The 18,027-nt window shown below is 53.9% G+C and overlaps 1 protein-coding gene across 2 annotated transcripts in view; it reads left to right on the top strand.

The window, feature by feature from the left end:
• ULK1 (unc-51 like autophagy activating kinase 1) overlaps positions 1–18,027 on the top strand; it is a 235,814-nt gene that overhangs the window by 72,012 nt on the left and 145,775 nt on the right. For both annotated transcript variants that reach the window (XM_078667977.1, XM_078667978.1), the window contains one exon: positions 13,334–13,366. In XM_078667977.1, coding sequence (XP_078524103.1) covers positions 13,334–13,366 — 33 coding nt within the window. The remainder of the gene's footprint in view (positions 1–13,333; positions 13,367–18,027) is intronic.

Raw genomic sequence — 18,027 nt, 5'->3', positions numbered from 1 at the left:
GCCCCCTCGCTCACCCTGTGACCTTCGGTGGGTGTTGAGAAGCTGATATGTGTCTGTTGGCTGGCAGGTGCCTTGACGCTTGCCAGTGCAGGGGGAGGGAGAGGAAGAACCTTCCAGAACTCTTTTATTTGCTTAAGTAGGTTAATGTCTTTTATTCATGAAGCCTTTTCTGGCCAAATGATGCGTGAGGCGCAGTCTTGAGGCAGGAGCCGCAATCACTTATTCATTAACAGCCGCGCCTGCCTTGTGTTTCCAAGGCTTAGTGGAAACCTCCCTGCTGTACAGAGCTGTGGGCCTTTGAGTTAGGGCTCCGGAGGGCGCGGACACTAGCGTGCCCTGGCATTGCCAAGTGGCAGCCTGGGTGTGCCCAAGGGCCTTCTTAACAATAAGTGGCCAGACAGGGTGTGCCCAAGTGCTGTCTCTGCAGAAAGTAGGCAGAGGGGATGAGCCCAGGGGCCTTCTTTGCAGAAAGTGGCCAGAGTCGATGTGCCAAGGGGCCGTCTCTATAGAATGTGGGTAGAGTGGATGTGCCCAGGGGCCGTATCTTCAGAATGTGGGTAGAGTGGATGTGCCCAGGGGCCGTATCTTCAGAATGTGGGTAGAGTGGATGTGCCCAGGGGCCGTATCTTCAGAATGTGGGTAGAGGGGATTGATTGACAAGGAGCCTTTGTCGGAGTTCTCTAAAGGGGACTGTGACGGATAGGTAAGAGACAAGGGGCTGCTGCCCGTGCCTCCCCCCGCTGCCAGCTCTCGGGGTGGGGTGGTCTCGGAACAGCGCCCTCCAAAATGTACCTCAAAGTTCTCCTCCTCCAAAGACACCTCCAAATCTAATTCATGCCCTCTCTATCATCTGAAGGAAGACCTCCCATTATTGAAAATTCTATTGTCCTTGACTATGGAAGTGCCTTCCCAGCGTTTTCTGGCAGTTTGTGTTTACCATTTACTGTAGTAATCAATCAATCAATCATAACACTTGTATAGCGCACTACTCACCCGGGAGGGTCACAAGGCGCTTGGGGGAGGGGGTCCGCTACTGCTCGAACAGCCAGGTCTTGAGTTGTCTCCTGAAGGCGAGATGGTCCTGGGTCAGCCGAAGGTGGATGGGGAGGGAGTTCCATGTCTTGGCCGCCAGGTGGGAGAAGGATCTGCCTCCGGCGGTGGCTCTTCGGATGCGTGGTACGGGGGCGAGGCTAGTAGATCGTAGCTGGCGGGTGGGCGTGTAGAAGGTCAGACGGTCGTTGAGGTACTTGGGACCCAGGTCGTGGAGAGACTTGTGTGCGTGGGTGAGGAGCCTGAACGTGATCCTCTTGTTGACGGGGAGCCAGTGCAGGTCCCTCAGGTGGCCGGAGATGTGGCTTCGTCGGGGGATGTCCAGGATGAGTCGGGCGGAGGCGTTCTGGATGTGTTGGAGTCTTTTCTGTAGCTTGGCTGTGGTTCCGGCGTAGAGGGTGTTTCCGTAGTCCAGCCGGCTGGTGACAAGGGCCTGGGTGACCGTCTTCCTGGTTTCGGTCGGGATCCATCGGAAGATCTTGCGGAGGGTGTGAAAGCAAGAAGAGGAGACGGCGTTGACTTGTCTGGTCATCTTGAGGGAGGAGTCCAGGATGAAGCCCAGGTTGCGTGCGTGGTCTGACGGCTTGGGGGCGGTGCCCAGGGCTGGGGGCCACCAGGAGTCATCCCAGGCGGAGGGTGAAGGTGCAAGGATGAGGACTTCCGTCTTGTCTGAGTTCAGTTTCAAGCGGCTGTTCTTCATCCACTCGGCGACGTCTTTCATCCCTTCGTGTAGGCTGGTTCTGGCGGTGTCGGGGTCTCTGGTGAGGGAGAGGATCAGCTGGGTGTCGCCGGCGTAGGAGATAATGTTGAGGTTGTGTTGGCGTGCGGTGGCTGCAAGAGGCCTCATGTAGACGTTGAAGAGGGTGGGGCTATAGTATTATCCTTGTACCTGGGTTTGGTACCCTTTTGTAACTTGCACACGTCACTTTTCTCTGGTATCACACTGTTTGCTACCTCTCACTTTCTGTTTGCTTTAGATACTTGCACAAGTGCCACCATTGCCTACGTAACGTTTGTTCTTGTGCAGGCGTGTCTGCCATTTATTGCAGTATTGTACCTCTACTTGTACTTTGTACGCTTTTGTAACCTGCACACATATCACTTTTTCCTCCTGTAATGTACCGATTGCTACCTCATGTATTTTGGTTGCTCACTATTGTCACTTTTGATTCATGTAACTTAACGTTTGCTTTTGTAATTTGTCCACTTGTAATTTTTCTCCTCATGTATTATTGCTGTTCCTAGTGTGAAGCGCTCTGACACCTTCAGGTAAAGTCCGCGCTATATAAAATCGCATAAATAAAAAGTGTACCCCGGTGGCGTGGTGCCCAGGCCAGGCCAGGCCAGGGTCTCAGGGTCTAACTGGCGTCCCTCGGGTCAGAGGGAGGCCATGGCTCCAGCTGTGAGTTCTCCTGGCCTCCCATCCCTCGGAGCAGCCCTGTTTGTTTCTGACCATCTCAGAGAGGTCAGCGCCAGGCCTGAATCTAGCCCCCTGCAGGGTGGGGGTGGCGAGCCTCGCCCCCTCCCCTCCCCCAGCTGATGAGCGCCGCACGCACAGCGCTCTGCCCTCTTTTGTGTGCGCTACGAGGAGGCAGATGGCCGGTGCTCGGCGCTATCTGCATCTGCCAGCTGCCCAGGATCAGCTGGGCGTCAGCGGTGGGGGCGGACGGGAGGCGTCCCCTGTCACTGGGCGAGAGATGCGTTGCTGGGAGACTCGAGGCAGAAGCAGCCAGTCCCAGTGGCTTTATCCACGGCGCCTTCTGTCCCCCACTTCACCCCCCGCCCCCATAAGAATGCTGCAGCCTCCACAACATCGGCCAGAGACACTCCAAGACTTGGGCCTTTTGTTGGAATATTGTTTGTTTTGCGCTCTTTCCTGTGGAAGACTGACGTTTGTGTTTATTTTCAATTCTAAAGTGTTTTGCGTTGTCCCGTGGTCGGGATGCCAGACTTTTCTGGACAACAGTCCACATTTCTGAGAATTCTGCACTGCAAGAAATGCCAAGCGGCTCACAAGTCCAGCGGCACATCCGTGTCACGCCAGTGCCGCACCAGTGTCACGCCAGTGCCGCACCAGTGTCACGCCAGTGCCGCACCAGTGTCACTCCAGTGCCGCACCAGTGTCACGCCAGTGTCTCTCCAGTGCCGCACCAGTGCCGCGCCAGTGTCACTCCAGTGCCGCGCCAGTGTCACTCCAGTGCCGCACCAGTGTCACGCCAGTGCCGCGCCAGTGTCACGCCAGTGCCGTGCCAGTGTCACGCCAGTGCCACACCAGTGCCACACCAGTGTCTCTCCAGTGCTGCACCAGTGCCACGAGGCCCGGGCATGGTATACCTGCAGCAGGCACCAGTGCCACGCCAGTGCCGCACCAGTGCCACGAGGCCCGGGCATGGTATACCTGCAGCAGGCCCAGCACACCGAAGGCCCCCTCGGGGCAGGCATTATCCAATACAACTGGAGCTAAAGAAAGAGTAGCCAGGGAGTTTGAAGCCGCACTGTCTGGTACAGTCGCCACAATTGATTAAGGAGCCCATATTGGCCACCTCTATGATCAGCTGTCGATTCACCATCCATTGAACATTTTTCATACAAAAGATATTTGAGAGGCAGCACAGATTATTTGCATAAAATACATTCCACACCAATATATGACATTTAGATCAATAGTCGTAGACCTTCATGGTAGAAAATATTCTGCTGGTTTATTGTAAATGTTCATAGGAGCGCAGCCAACGCGTTTCACCTCAAAAGGCTTCATCAGGGCAAAAAAAATATATACCGCAAAGATCCAGTAAGCAGTAGTGAGATTTAACATGAGTTGTAGGCACTGTGGCCGCCAATTAAAGTAAGTTCTGCATCTTCAAGTGTGGTTCATCCGTAAAACTAAAATTAATCTGTCTCCAGTCGGTGGTGCAGATTTAAGCTAAGCACGGTTGCCAGGGAATGACCCCCCCCCACAGTCCTGTAGTGTCGGTCAAATCTCTTCGCTGTATACTTCTAGTGATAGCTTTTTATGTGAACGATATAATATACAACCGTAGCTTCATGAAACATAAATTCAGAACAACCTATCATCCTGAAAGGGCCATGTTTGGACAACCGACTGGAGACAGATTCATTTTACAATAAACCAAATGCATATTTTCAACCACGATGGTCTACGAGTATTGATCTAAATATATCTTTTGTGGAATGTTTTTATGCAAGGTATCTGCATTGCCTTTCAAATAACTTTTGTATGAAAAATGATCCAATACAAGGCTGAATCTAGGCTCGAACACGCTGTAAGTGCCTGTGGTGTCGGCCACACACCGTGTCAGCGGTTGGGTGAGCCTCACTGACCTGCTACTGATAGCTGCCGACCCCCGACTAAGCAGTTTTACTATTTGACCCTCAAAACAATGTACAGAAAGAAGTATCCATCAAACAAAGGCACAAATAATGAAATATTGTATCCAATTCATATCCAAGAATATACAAAAAGCAATTTTCCCCACTTGCTAACCTCTTCGTAAGGACAACACCTACTGTCGCTGTCCACATCGATCTGATCCCCCGGTAGTAGGCACATGGGCACAAGGGGTGATGCAAGGGGGTCACGGCATCACGAAGGTCAGGGCCAACACCTAGTACCTAAAGGTGGGAGCTGCCTCTACGCCAAGGCTGCGCGGAGTATGGACAGGTAGTACATAAAGGATGCGGTCTCAGACTGCCCTAGCGCCTGTCTCTACCGTTGGCCACTGCACACATGCTGGTGCAGAGAATCTGCTGGCCTCTAAACTGCCATGCCCCAGGATACTGGAGACTTCTAGGTAGTTTCAATCCCCTGCCCTATTACATACTAGGGGCTTAGGTGATAGGTCATGCCAACTACAGGGGTACCCCACCATACTATAGTGTACCCTAGTGTATGTTGGGTGTTTTAACTGTGTTCTAATGTGTTCCTTTTAGCTTGGCACTGGCCCTGGGCCTGGTTAAACAGAGCCCAGGGTCAGTCAGAGTCAGTTACCACCAGTTCCAGTCAGCAAAAAGTTGGGGGGTGCCCAGGGCACAGGATGACTTTGCAACACTCATCACCTCTCCTTCTTCTGTCCTGAAGACCACCCCTGAACCCTGACCACTGGCAGGAAACAAGCAGCACTTCAGCCACAGCAAAGCTGATCAACTCTCCCTCCAAAATGTTGGCTGCACAATCTGCTTAATAATGGCCCTTAATGGTTGAAAAATCCCCACAAACCCCCCAAGTAATGCATTTATGTGGGTACAGCTCCCGAGAGGAGGGGCTGCGCGCTTCACTGTACGTGGGACTGAGTTACTCATTATACTGCTGTGAAATGGATATTCTGCTTTATTGGAACCACATCCTGGCAGTTGTAAAGCGTCGTTTCAATTTAAAGTTGTTTTTTTTTACCGCAAATTAATAGTTTAATCAAGTTATATATGTGCAGTGCTTCTCAGGGCTCTGATCTCTGACAGTGATTACCAGGTTAGTAATCTGCACACAGAACAAATGACCAGCCGGAGTCGCTTTAATAATGTATAGCGGACAGTTTGCAGTCTAATTTTGTAGCCGAGGGAAAGCGTGATCCTTCTGGATGAGCCGCATTGATTTGCTGTCATAATGGTGACCAAGAAGTGTAACAAAGCGCCTAGAAGTCCCGGTGAAGCAGCATGTTTGGCGCATCGATGCAAGCGTTCACCTACAGTCAGAGGTGACCACATTTCTGATTGTCTTGAAGATGGTTACAATCTCCCTGATAATAGAAATATTGAGATGAATTGTGGGTTTTTTTCAGAGTTTTTTACTTTGTTCAGGGCAATAGTTAAACAACTAATTGATTGAGTGTGGCTGTCTGAGTTTCAAAGGTGTACTTTATGTTTAGGACATTGGAAAGGATTAAGATACATATTCGACACTTGTCTAATACAGATAATTGAAGTGAAACCGAGAGACCTCGCCGATCTCTTTTCAGTAGCACAATAATCACATTTAGAAAGTGTACCTTTGTGCGAATGCTGTTTTCCCACCAGGCATTGCTGAGTCCCCAGGATGTCCTGTGCTCCCTCACAGACCTTGTTGGCAGCACAAGGGCTGTCGGAGCTGGCCAAAGAAGCCTGTACAGGGACTACCCCACTGGAGGTGAACGCAGCCTGCCACTGCTCCTCAGTGCTACTAAGGTCCACGCAGGAGCTGCACAAGATCACACGTAGAGAGGCCCATTCGTCCCCAGCAGGGGCCTGCACAGGCAGCTGTGTGACTTTGTGTGGGGACTAACAAACCTTGTATGATAGGCTAGTGATCCTGGCTGTGCTAAACCATGGAAAGTGAGAGCGTCTGTCGCTCAGGTGCTTGGAGCGGAGATGCCCATGAACCATAGAGTTAAAGAAAGATGAACCCGAACCTCGCTACACCTAGAGATCTGGTCCAAGAAGCGTGCAGTGTCAAGGGACGCTATTGGGCCCTTCACTAAGATCGACTGTTGGCGTGTCATGAAGTGTTCAGAGCTGCTATTGGGCCCTTGCCTGAGATCCAGTGTTGGTGTGTCATGAAGTGTTCAGAGCTGCTATTGGGCCCTTGCCTGAGATCCAGTGTTGGTGTGTCATGAAGTGTTCAGAGCTGCTATTGGGCCCTTGCCTGAGATCCAGTGTTGGTGTGTCATGAAGTGTTCAGAGCTGCTATTGGGCCCTTGCCTGAGATCCAGTGTTGGTGTGTCATGAAGTGTTCAGAGCTGCTATTGGGCCCTTGCCTGAGATCCAGTGTTGGTGTGTCATGAAGTGTTCAGAGCTGCTATTGGGCCCTTGCCTGAGATCCAGTGTTGGTGTGTTGTGAAGGGTCAAGAGCTGCTATTGGGCCCTTGCCTGAGATCCAGTGTTGGTGTGTCATGAAGTGTTCAGAGATGCTATTGGGCCCTTGCCTGAGATCCAGTGTTGGTGTGTCATGAAGTGTTCAGAGATGCTATTGGGCCCTTGCCTGAGATCCAGTGTTGGTGTGTTGTGAAGTGTTCAGAGATGCTATTGGGCCCTTGCCTGAGATCCAGTGTTGTGTGTTGTGAAGGGTCAAGAGCTGCTATTGGGCCCTTGCCTGAGATCCAGTGTTGGTGTGTCATGAAGTGTTCAGAAATGCTATTGGGCCCTTCACTAAGATCGACTGTTGGCGTGTCATGAAGTGTTCAGAGCTGCTATTGGGCCCTTGTCTGAGATCCAGTGTTAGAGTATTGTGAAGTGTGAAGGGATGCTATTGGGACCTTGGCTTGGATTGACTCTGAGTCGTGAAGTGTTGAGAGCTGCCATTGTGCCATTGGCTTAGATCGACTGTTGGCGTATCGTGAAGTGTTGAGAGGTACGATTGGGCCTTTGGCTAAGATTGGTGTTGGCATGTCATGAAGTGTCGAGAGGTGCTATTGGGCCTTTGACTAAGATCGGTGTTGGCGTGTCGTGAAGTGTTGAGAGCTACCATTGTGCCCTGGGCTTAGATCGAGTGTTGGCGTGTGTGTAGTGTTGAGAGGTGCTATTGGGCCTTTGGCTAAGATCGGTGTGGTGTGTCGTGAAGTGTTGAGAGGTGCTATTGGGCTTTTGGCTAAGATAGGTGTTGGCGTGTCGTGAAGTGTTGAGAGGTGCTATTGGGCCTTTGGCTAAGATCGGTGTTGGTGTGTCGTGAAGTGTTGAGAGGTGTTATTGGGCCTTTGGCTAAGATCGGGTGTTGGCATGTCGTGCAGTGTTGAGAGGTGTTATTGGGCCTTTGGCTAAGATCGGTGTTGGTGTGTCGTGAAGTGTCAAGAGATGCTATTGGGCCCTTCACTAAGATCGGGTGTTGGCGTGTGTTATGAAGTGTTGAGAGCTCCCATACGGTCCTTGGCTGAGACTGAGGTTGGCTCATCAAGAAGTGTCAAAAGATGCTATTGGGCCCTTCACTAATATAGAGTGTTGACATGTCATGAAGTGTTGAGAGCTGCTATTGGGCCCTTGCCCTGAGATCGAGTGATGGCTTGTTGTGAAGTGTTGAGCGATGCTGTTGGGCCCTTGGCTGATATCGAGTGTTGGCGTGTCAAGAAGTGTCGAGAGATGCTATTGGGCCCTTGCCTGAGATACAGTGCTGAAGTGTTGTGAAGTGTCGAGAGATGCTATTGGGTCCTTGGCTGAGATCGAGTGTTGGTTTGTCGTGAAGTGTTGAGCGATGCTGTTGGGCCCTTGGCTGATATCGAGTGTTGGCGTGTCAAGAAATGTCGAGAGATGCTATTGGTCCCTTGGCTAAAATCGAGTGTGTTGACATGTCATGAAGTGTTGAGAGCTGCTATTGGGCCCTTGCCTTAGATACAGTGCTGAAGTGTCGTGAAGTATCGAGAGACGCTATTGGTCGCTTGGCTAATATCGAGTGTTGCCTGGATAGGCCATGGTTTCAGCTCACACTTCACTCTGTGCGAGAGGGGTGCAGGGCAGGACGTCTGTATACTTCTGCTGTTTGGTTGTCTGTGTTGGACATGGCTGCTGAGGTGGGGATGTACCTTCCATTACCTCTGGGGTTCATGGTGCCTTCTCTAGCAGTAAGGTGCCCACCATGGCTTTGCTCCTAGGGGCTGTAGGGGTTCCTGGTCATGTGAGAGGAAGGCCCCTGTGCCTGCCCCCGGGCAGTCCCTCAGCTTGCAAGCATTGAGGTGCAGGAAGTGACGTGTCGGTTTCACATGGGACTGGGTAGGAAGCAGTTGCATAAGGCTGATGTGACTGACTCTGCCCCAGACGTGCCGGCCTCCAGGGGGCTTGCAGCTTCCTCACGGGTCGTCCTGCAGAGCTGTCCTGGCCCAGGGGCCCCAGGAGCGGTGCTGCCTCCGGGGGTCCCCATCCTCCCGCCCCCCGAGGCCTGCACCTCTCCCCGGCCCCAGGCCCGCCCCGGGAGACGGGAGCTGTGTTGTGGCCGCCTGGCCGCTCAGACAGACAGACAGACGACGGCCTTCCATGTCTCTGCCTCCCTTCCGCCCCCCCGGCCCGGCGCTGCTGGACGGCTGCCGCCGCGGCCTCTATTTATAGCTCTGGCCGGACTCCAGGAGGAGGCCGAGGCCTCTGCTCGGAGCCGGTGCCCTGCGCCCTCGGGTGAAGGAGAGCGGCCTGTGTGTGAGTGCCAACCAACGCCCTGCCCGCGGGCATCCGTGTCTGATGCCATGCTCCTACCAATCATTCTGTGAGCTCGCTATCTTGTGCCAACGCGCCTGTAATTCAGACTGCTGGCACCCTGCCACTCCCAGGGCAGCCACCCACCCTGCCTGGCACGAGTCCTGCGTAGCTTGAAGACTCAGGCCTCACCTAGTGTGGGCATTACGCCCGATGCCCAGGCCCTGTCCATTTCCATGGATGCTCATACCCTGCATGATGCTAGGGCTCCTGGCACCCATACTGCAAGCATCCTGCCTGGTGCCAGGGCTCCTGCCATCCATGCTGGGGGCATCCTGCTCGATGACGGGACTCCTGCCATCCATACTGGGGGCATCCTGCTTGATGACAGGACTCCTGCCATCCATGCTGGGGGCATCCAGCCTGATGCCAAGGCTCCTGCCACCCATACTGGGGGCATCCTGCTCGATGACAGGACTCCTGCCATCCATGCTGGGGGCATCCAGCCTGATGCCAAGGCTCCTGCCATCCATGCTGGGGGCATCCTGCTCGATGACGGGACTCCTGCCATCCATACTGGGGGCATCCAGCCTGATGCCAAGGCTCCTGCCATCCATGCTGGGGGCATCCTGCTCGATGACGGGACTCCTGCCATCCATACTGGGGGCATCCAGACTGATGCCAAGGCTCCTGCCATCCATGCTGGGGGCATCCTGCTCGATGACTGGACTCCTGCCATCCATGCTGGGGGCATCCAGCCTGATGCCAAGGCTCCTGCCATCCATGCTGGGGACATCCTGCTCGATGACAGGGCTCCTGCCATCCATACTGCAAGCATCCTGCTCAATGCCAGGGCTCCTGTCATCCATACTGTGACCATCCTGCTTGATGCCAGGGCTCCTGCCATTTATACTGTGACCATCATCCTGCCCGATGCTCCTTCCAGCCATTCTGTAGGCATCCTGTTCGATGCCAGGGCTCCTGCCATCCATACTACGCCATCCTGTTCGATGCCAGGGCTCCTGCCATCCATACTACGCCATCCTGTTCGATGCCAAGTGTAGATACTGCATTCCTTTAAGCTGCTTCATTTTGAGAAGTCGAGATGTATTTGGTTCTCTCCCTTGGCCCATGCCCCTCTTCATAGGCCTTGGGTACCTTGAATGCATGCCCGTCTATACATCAAGGAGGACGAGTGCCTCAGGGCCTGTCTATTGTGGGGGCAGTGGGCAGCGTGGGTGACCTGGAGCCAGGCCGCATCTGGGGGCAGTGGGCAGCGTGGGTGACCTGGAGCCAGGCCGCATCTGGGGGCAGTGGGCAGCGTGGGTGACCTGGAGCCAGGCCGCATCTGGGGGCAGTGGGCAGCGTGGGTGACCTGGAGCCAGGCCGCATCTGGGGGCAGTGGGCAGCGTGGGTGACCTGGAGCCAGGCCGCATCTGGGGGCAGTGGGCAGCGTGGGTGACCTGGAGCCAGGCCGCATCTGGGGGCAGTGGGCAGCGTGGGTGACCTGGAGCCAGGCCGCATCTGGGGGCAGTGGGCAGCGTGGGTGACCTGGAGCCAGGCCGCATCTGGGGGCAGTGGGCAGCTGCGGGGTGACCTGGAGCCAGGCCGCATCTGGGGGCAGTGGGCAGCGTGGGTGACCTGGAGCCAGGCCGCATCTGGGGGCAGTGGGCAGCGTGGGTGACCTGGAGCCAGGCCGCATCTGGGGGCAGTGGGCAGCGTGGGTGACCTGGAGCCAGGCCGCATCTGGGGGCAGTGGGCAGCGTGGGTGACCTGGAGCCAGGCCGCATCTGGGGGCAGTGGGCAGCGTGGGTGACCTGGAGCCAGGCCGCATCTGGGGGCAGTGGGCAGCGTGGGTGACCTGGAGCCAGGCCGCATCTGGGGGCAGTGGGCAGCGTGGGTGACCTGGAGCCAGGCCGCATCTGGGGGCAGTGGGCAGCGTGGGTGACCTGGAGCCAGGCCGCATCTGGGGGCAGTGGGCAGCGTGGGTGACCTGGAGCCAGGCCGCATCTGGGGGCAGTGGGCAGCGTGGGTGACCTGGAGCCAGGCCGCATCTGGGGGCAGTGGGCAGCTGCGGGGTGACCTGGAGCCAGGCCGCATCTGGGGGCAGTGGGCAGCTGCGGGTGACCTGGAGCCAGGCCGCATCTGGGGGCAGTGGGCAGCGTGGGTGACCTGGAGCCAGGCCGCATCTGGGGGCAGTGGGCAGCGTGGGTGACCTGGAGCCAGGCCGCATCTGGGGGCAGTGGGCAGCGTGGGTGACCTGGAGCCAGGCCGCATCTGGGGGCAGTGGGCAGCGTGGGTGACCTGGAGCCAGGCCGCATCTGGGGGCAGTGGGCAGCGTGGGTGACCTGGAGCCAGGCCGCATCTGGGGGCAGTGGGCAGCGTGGGTGACCTGGAGCCAGGCCGCATCTGGGGGCAGTGGGCAGCGTGGGTGACCTGGAGCCAGGCCGCATCTGGGGGCAGTGGGCAGCTGTGGGGTGGCCTGAAGCCAGGCCGCATCTGGGGGCAGTGGGCAGCGTGGGTGACCTGGAGCCAGGCCGCATCTGGGGGCAGTGGGCAGCGTGGGTGACCTGGAGCCAGGCCGCATCTGGGGGCAGTGGGCAGCGTGGGTGACCTGGAGCCAGGCCGCATCTGGGGGCAGTGGGCAGCGTGGGTGACCTGGAGCCAGGCCGCATCTGGGGGCAGTGGGCAGCTGTGGGTGACCTGGAGCCAGGCCGCATCTGGGGGCAGTGGGCAGCGTGGGTGACCTGGAGCCAGGCCGCATCTGGGGGCAGTGGGCAGCGTGGGTGACCTGGAGCCAGGCCGCATCTGGGGGCAGTGGGCAGCTGTGGGGTGGCCTGGAGCCAGGCCGCATCTGGGGGCAGTGGGCAGCGTGGGTGACCTGGAGCCAGGCCTCCTCTGGGGGCAGCTGGGGGTGACCTGGAGCCCGGCTTCCGCTCTGGGTGACCTGAAGCAAGGCCGCATCTGGGGGCAGTGGGCAGCGTGGGTGACCTGGAGCCAGGCCGCATCTGGGGGCAGTGGGCAGCGTGGGTGACCTGGAGCCAGGCCGCATCTGGGGGCAGTGGGCAGCTGTGGGGTGGCCTGGAGCCAGGCCGCATCTGGGGGCAGTGGGCAGCGTGGGTGACCTGGAGCCAGGCCGCATCTGGGGGCAGTGGGCAGCGTGGGTGACCTGGAGCCAGGCCGCATCTGGGGGCAGTGGGCAGCGTGGGTGACCTGGAGCCAGGCCGCATCTGGGGGCAGTGGGCAGCGTGGGTGACCTGGAGCCAGGCCGCATCTGGGGGCAGCTGGGGGTGACCTGGAGCCATGCCTCCCCTGGGGGCAGCTGGGGGTGACCTGGAGCTATGCCTCCTCGGGCAGCTGGGGGTGACCCGGGCCAGGAATCCTCTGGGGGCAGCTGGGGGTGACCTGGAGCCAGGCTTCCGCTGGGGTGACCTGAAGCCAGGCGTACTCTGGGGGCAGTGGGCAGCTGCGGGTGGCCTGGAGCCAGGCCGCATCTGGGGGCAGTGGGCAGCTGTGGGGTGGCCTGACCATTTCTGGGGGGCAGTGGGCAGCTGCGGGGTGACCTGGAGCCATGCCTCCTCTGGGAGCAGCTGGGGGTGACCTGGAGCCAGGCTTCCGCTGGGGGTGACCTGGAGCCAGGTGTACTCTGGGGGCAGTGGGCAGCTGCGGGTGGCCTGGAGCCAGGCCGCATCTGGGGGCAGTGGGCAGCTGTGGGGTGGCCTGGCCACCTCTGGGAGCAGTGGGCAGCTGTGGGTGACCTGGAGCCAGGCCGCATCTGGGGGCAGTGGGCAGCTGTGGGGTGGCCTGGCCACCTCTGGGAGCAGTGGACAGCTGTGGGTGACCTGGAGCCAGGCCGTATCTGGGGGAAGTGGGCAGCTGTGGGGTGGCCTGACCATTTCTGGGGGGCAGTGGGCAGCTGCGGGGTGACCTGGAGCCATGCCTCCTCTGGGAGCAGCTGGGGGTGACCTGGAGCCAGGCTTCCGCTGGGGGTGACCTGGAGCCAGGTGTACTCTGGGGGCAGTGGGCAGCTGCTGGGTGCACTGGAGCCTGGCCTTCACTGGGGACCTCGGTGGGAACTTCATTCAAGACCCAGGCCTCTTAAAACATGCAGAAAAGCTATTAGCAATCTTTCATGCTCACCTATGAATAAAATGTAATTCTGTTGTGTTTTTGTTTGCAGGAGCTGTCGAACTCTGTCTACCTGGTCATGGAGGTGAGATTTGACTTCTGTTTCCTCTCGTACTTTAGATTTTTGTTTTCAAAGATGGTTTCTTCTGTTGTCAATTCTTTTTTAAGACATCCTCCTCCTTTCCCCTTTAAAAAATCCGCGTGAACTGCCAGGTTCTCCCCGGTGCCAGAGGTTGGATTCCATGTGAAAGGGCCCTGGAGGACTTCCGGATTCCACCCATGGTGGAAGAACCTCCATTTCATTGGGAGTCCGGTTACAAAAAGTTCTGGCTGCATATGTTGGGCACATGGAGGGCTACATTTTTGAGACAGGGTGATAGAGTGCCCAGTTCGGGCAGAACCCTGTTTAGCAAGCATTGCAAAGCCAATAAGCCTCGCCTTTGGGAGGTTTTGGCTTTGCCAATGCTTTTGGGTGATGTGCTGCAGGATCACTAGAAAGGAAAATGCTGCATTTGTTCCCAAAAAGCTTTATGACAAGACACGTATAGAGCATGTACACCATGACGCTACAGGCACCTAAGTTCTTTGGTTGGCACGCTCATGGTTGATGATATATGCGTGGGCATATGCCACCATGCATTTGCGTGCCTACTGAACGACCTGCGCAGGAAATACAAGAACAAAATGACTCTAAAGCTCACTTCAGCGAACTGAGTGGACCCAGCAGCCAATGGGAGCTGCTGGGCCCTCCAAGAAATTGAAAAAAATAGGAAAAAAAGTGTAAAAGAGCCGCAAGGGGGTGGTTACTAAAGGTAGACCGGTGGAAAGCAACAGGGATTAGGCAGAGGGGTGTGTAGTACATAAAACAAAGCCAGGTGGGGATAAAAGACGGAGAAAACAGCACATGCTGGAGAGAGCAGCATGGAGGGGGCAACGAATGTGGCTGGAGAGGAGCATACGAAAGAGAGCAGCACGCGAGAGTGAGAGGAAACTGCACCACGGAGGAGAAGCGCACAAGGGAAGAGCTGGAAACACATACAAGGCCAAAGAGAAAAAAATAGTTCCCTATAAGTGAGCAGTGGAAAGATACAAGTTCAAAAGTATGGTAAAAAGGCTATGCTCCAAGGCAGTGACAAACACAACAAGCATTTGCAATACAATTGCTCTCGCCTTTAGGACCTTATATGTATTTAGCTGTGCAGCACATTAGCCTGGGTGCTGAAACATATAATGTTCTTTAACATGGAGGGAACGTAAGCACCAAACTGCGTGACACGCCAGGTTTGGAAACACATGGAGAGAAATATTGCCTTTCAGCAGGAAATGGTATAGTCCAAAGCTCTGTTTTTAATATAAAATCAGGACCTTCGGTGGTCATATCACTGAAAATACAAGATTTGAAAAAAATATTATTGTCTACGGGTGCTCATGGAAGACAATTTCTATGTATGGGAATCTAGAGAATGCTAAAGTGATTCTGATATTTTACTGACCTCTGCTGGTCGTTTTCTATCAAGACAGTTAAATAGAGGCAGTTGGACAGAAAAAAAGTTCCTAAACGGAAGCAGACCAGTTCCTAGGGCTGATCTCCAAAGCCCACAGAGTACATACACATATAAGTATATAATAAGTATAAACTAAAGTATATACAAGAGATCTCGAATGCTCGACCTAAAAAGCTGAAGTCGAGCCAGCGAATAAGAAGCAATCAAATGAGAGTGACAATAATGCCAACCAATAGCAAGCAGAGGGTGGGCTCCAAGCCCGCTGTAAGGTTTTGGTGCGAGACACAAGAGGCTTTCGTCTACCAGAATCTGTAGATGAGCCCTTTAAAGGTTGAAGATCCTTGTTTGGGTGTGAAGGACTCTGTGTTTCACACAGGATGGTAGAACCTCATTCAAACAGAATCAGATTTAGAAACAAAAGTTGGAAATCCTTATGCTGGAGGACTCCATGTCTAACACGGGATTGGAGAACCCTGAATACAGAGTATGAAGTATACGATTCCCACAGTGTATGAGAACCTTTGGGTTCCTGAAATCATGTTTCGAACCATTAACGTCACTCTATCAAAGAATAGCGCTCCCGAAGTCCAGCCTTGGCCGGCCACACTTAGGAGCCGAGGGTGCCAGGTGGGGGCTCACATGAGAGAAGGTTCAATGGTTGTGCACCCATCCAGTGCATTCACTATTTAACTAGGAAAATATGGGGACATACGAGCAAAAGAAAGGGACGGTGATTACTAGGGATTTTGGCAATTTTATGTTGAGCAATAATACAATAGGAAGGGATTTTACAAAACAAACTTATCAAACGCTTTAGGAAGGAGCTTCATATTGTGAACTCTGTGACAATTGTAATAACGGGGGGGTTACAATGTGAACGCGCTGACTTCAATCGGAAGGGATTTCACATTGTGAACTCTGACAAATACAAAATGAGGGTCTTTTACAATGCAAACACCATATGAAGGGACCTTACAGTGTGCGTCTCTGACAAATACAAAATGAGGGTCTTTTACAATGCAAACACCATATGAAGGGACCTTACAGTGTGCGTTCTCTGATAATATTCAAAATGAGGGTCTTTTACAATCCAAACACCATATGAAGGGACCTTACAGTGTGCGTTCTCTGATAATATTTAAAATGAGGGTCTTTTACAATGCAAACACCATATGAAGGGACCTTACAGTGTGCGTCTCTGATAATATACAAAATCAGGGTCTTTTACAATGCAAACACCATATGAAGGGACCTTACAGTGTGCGTCTCTGATAATATACAAAATCAGGGTCTTTTACAATGCAAACACCATATGAAGGGACCTTACAGTGTGCGTCTCTGATAATATTCAAAATGAGGGTCTTTTACAATGCAAACACCATATGAAGGGACCTTACAGTGTGCGTTCTCTGATAATATTCAAAATGAGGGTCTTTTACAATGCAAACACCATATGAAGGGACCTTACAGTGTGCGTTCTCTGATAATATACAAAATCAGGGGCTTTTACCTTGTGAACCCTATAATCCACTCCATATGAAGGGATTTTACATTGTGAACTCTGATAATATACAAAATCAGGGGCTTTTACCTTGTGAACCCTATAATCCACTCCATATGAAGGGATTTTACATTGTGAACTCTGATAATATACAAAATCAGGGGCTTTTACCTTGTGAACCCTATAATCCACTCCATAGGAAGGGATTTTACATTGTGAACTCTGATAATATACAAAATCAGGGGCTTTTACCTTGTGAACCCTATAATCCACTCCATATGAAGGGATTTTACATTGTGAACTCTGATAATATACAAAATCAGGGGCTTTTACCTTGTGAACCCTATAATCCACTCCATAGGAAGGGATTTTACATTGTGAACTCTGATAATATACAAATTTCAAATCTTTATTTCGATCAAGAAGATCATAAAAGATATACAATAGCATATCATTTAAAAATAAATTTCTAAGCATCAATAATTCATTTGTGTTGGATACATAAATTTAAAAGATATTAAAACGTAAATAGCAATGTATCAAGGAAGAGAAATTTTCAAGAATCTCCTGCCATCTTTAAATAGCGAATTCGAGCATGCCACATTGCTGTTAGAAACTTGGCTAGGGCGAACACAGTTGGTGGGGATAAATCTGTTTTTAGAACTCTAAATGCGGGGAGAAATGTTCTAAAACCCAAGTTTCTAAGCAGGGGGACGAGCCAGAATTGCCTGCTTTTTCGGTAGGCTCGACAGAAAAAGATAACATGTACTTCATTCTCCTTGATGTGAGCACAAGCAGGACACTTCTCATTTGGGGGCCGGCCAGACCATGCTGCGGTGAAAGACATTAGAGGTAGTGTCCCAAACCTCCATTGCAGAAATAATTTTCTTGTTAAAACAGGAGACATTCCGTCCAGGACACTTTCGAAATTATAAGAATCTTTGATTGTAATGAAACGATGTGTCAGGGAACCCTCTCGTGCACTGTCCAGGACTCTGGAAAGCATTTTATCATAATATACTCTAGAGACTACTTTCCTTGGAATCCTGGTACTCGTTCGTTCTGGATGGGACCACAATTCTGGTATTCCAATGGTCTCACATGTTCTCTTGATGTATTTTAGCCAAGGGACCATGGTTGCGTTGGGTAGAGATAAATATTCCTGAAGCTCGGTGGCCAGCAGCATGGCTGAGTAGACGTGCCTTGCCGGAGCTCCGGCCAAGCGGCACCTTTATCCGACTTTTAATATCCCCCACGATCCCAAAGAGGCACTGCATGGACGATAATACACCCTGGTACCTGGTTGGAGTACCTGCGTAGTGGTGTGAAGCCGCCTTCGCTGACAACCAGACTGTGCGGTGTCCCCGGCGGCTCTCCGGCGGCCATGATGGCGACTGCGGCGCTTGGCGGGGCGCGGCGCTCCTAGTGCCCCACATCCGGTCTTGTCACACACTGCCCAGCTGACGGTGGCTCCGCGACCCGCCTGACCGCCAGGAGTGGCCAACATCTCGCCGCCAGAGGAGGGGAGGTGAGCCGAGACAGCCGCGGACCACCGGCTGCCTACACCAAGATGGCGGCCGGCGGTGTGTGAAGACGAAATCCCCCACCTGCTGCACTCCCCGGGTCGCGGTTTGCCCGGGAGTGCTCGTCGAGGCGGAGCGGAGGTGAGCCCGGAACAGAGGAACCGAGGGCCGTCCTCCCGGCCCGCTGAGAGCAGAGACCGGCTCAAGCGCGGCTCCC

Source organism: Lissotriton helveticus, chromosome 11 (genome assembly GCF_964261635.1).
Source record: "Lissotriton helveticus chromosome 11, aLisHel1.1, whole genome shotgun sequence".
NCBI classification, from domain to species: Eukaryota; Metazoa; Chordata; class Amphibia; order Caudata; family Salamandridae; genus Lissotriton; species Lissotriton helveticus.
This window is presented reverse-complemented; position numbering and strand designations above follow the sequence as displayed.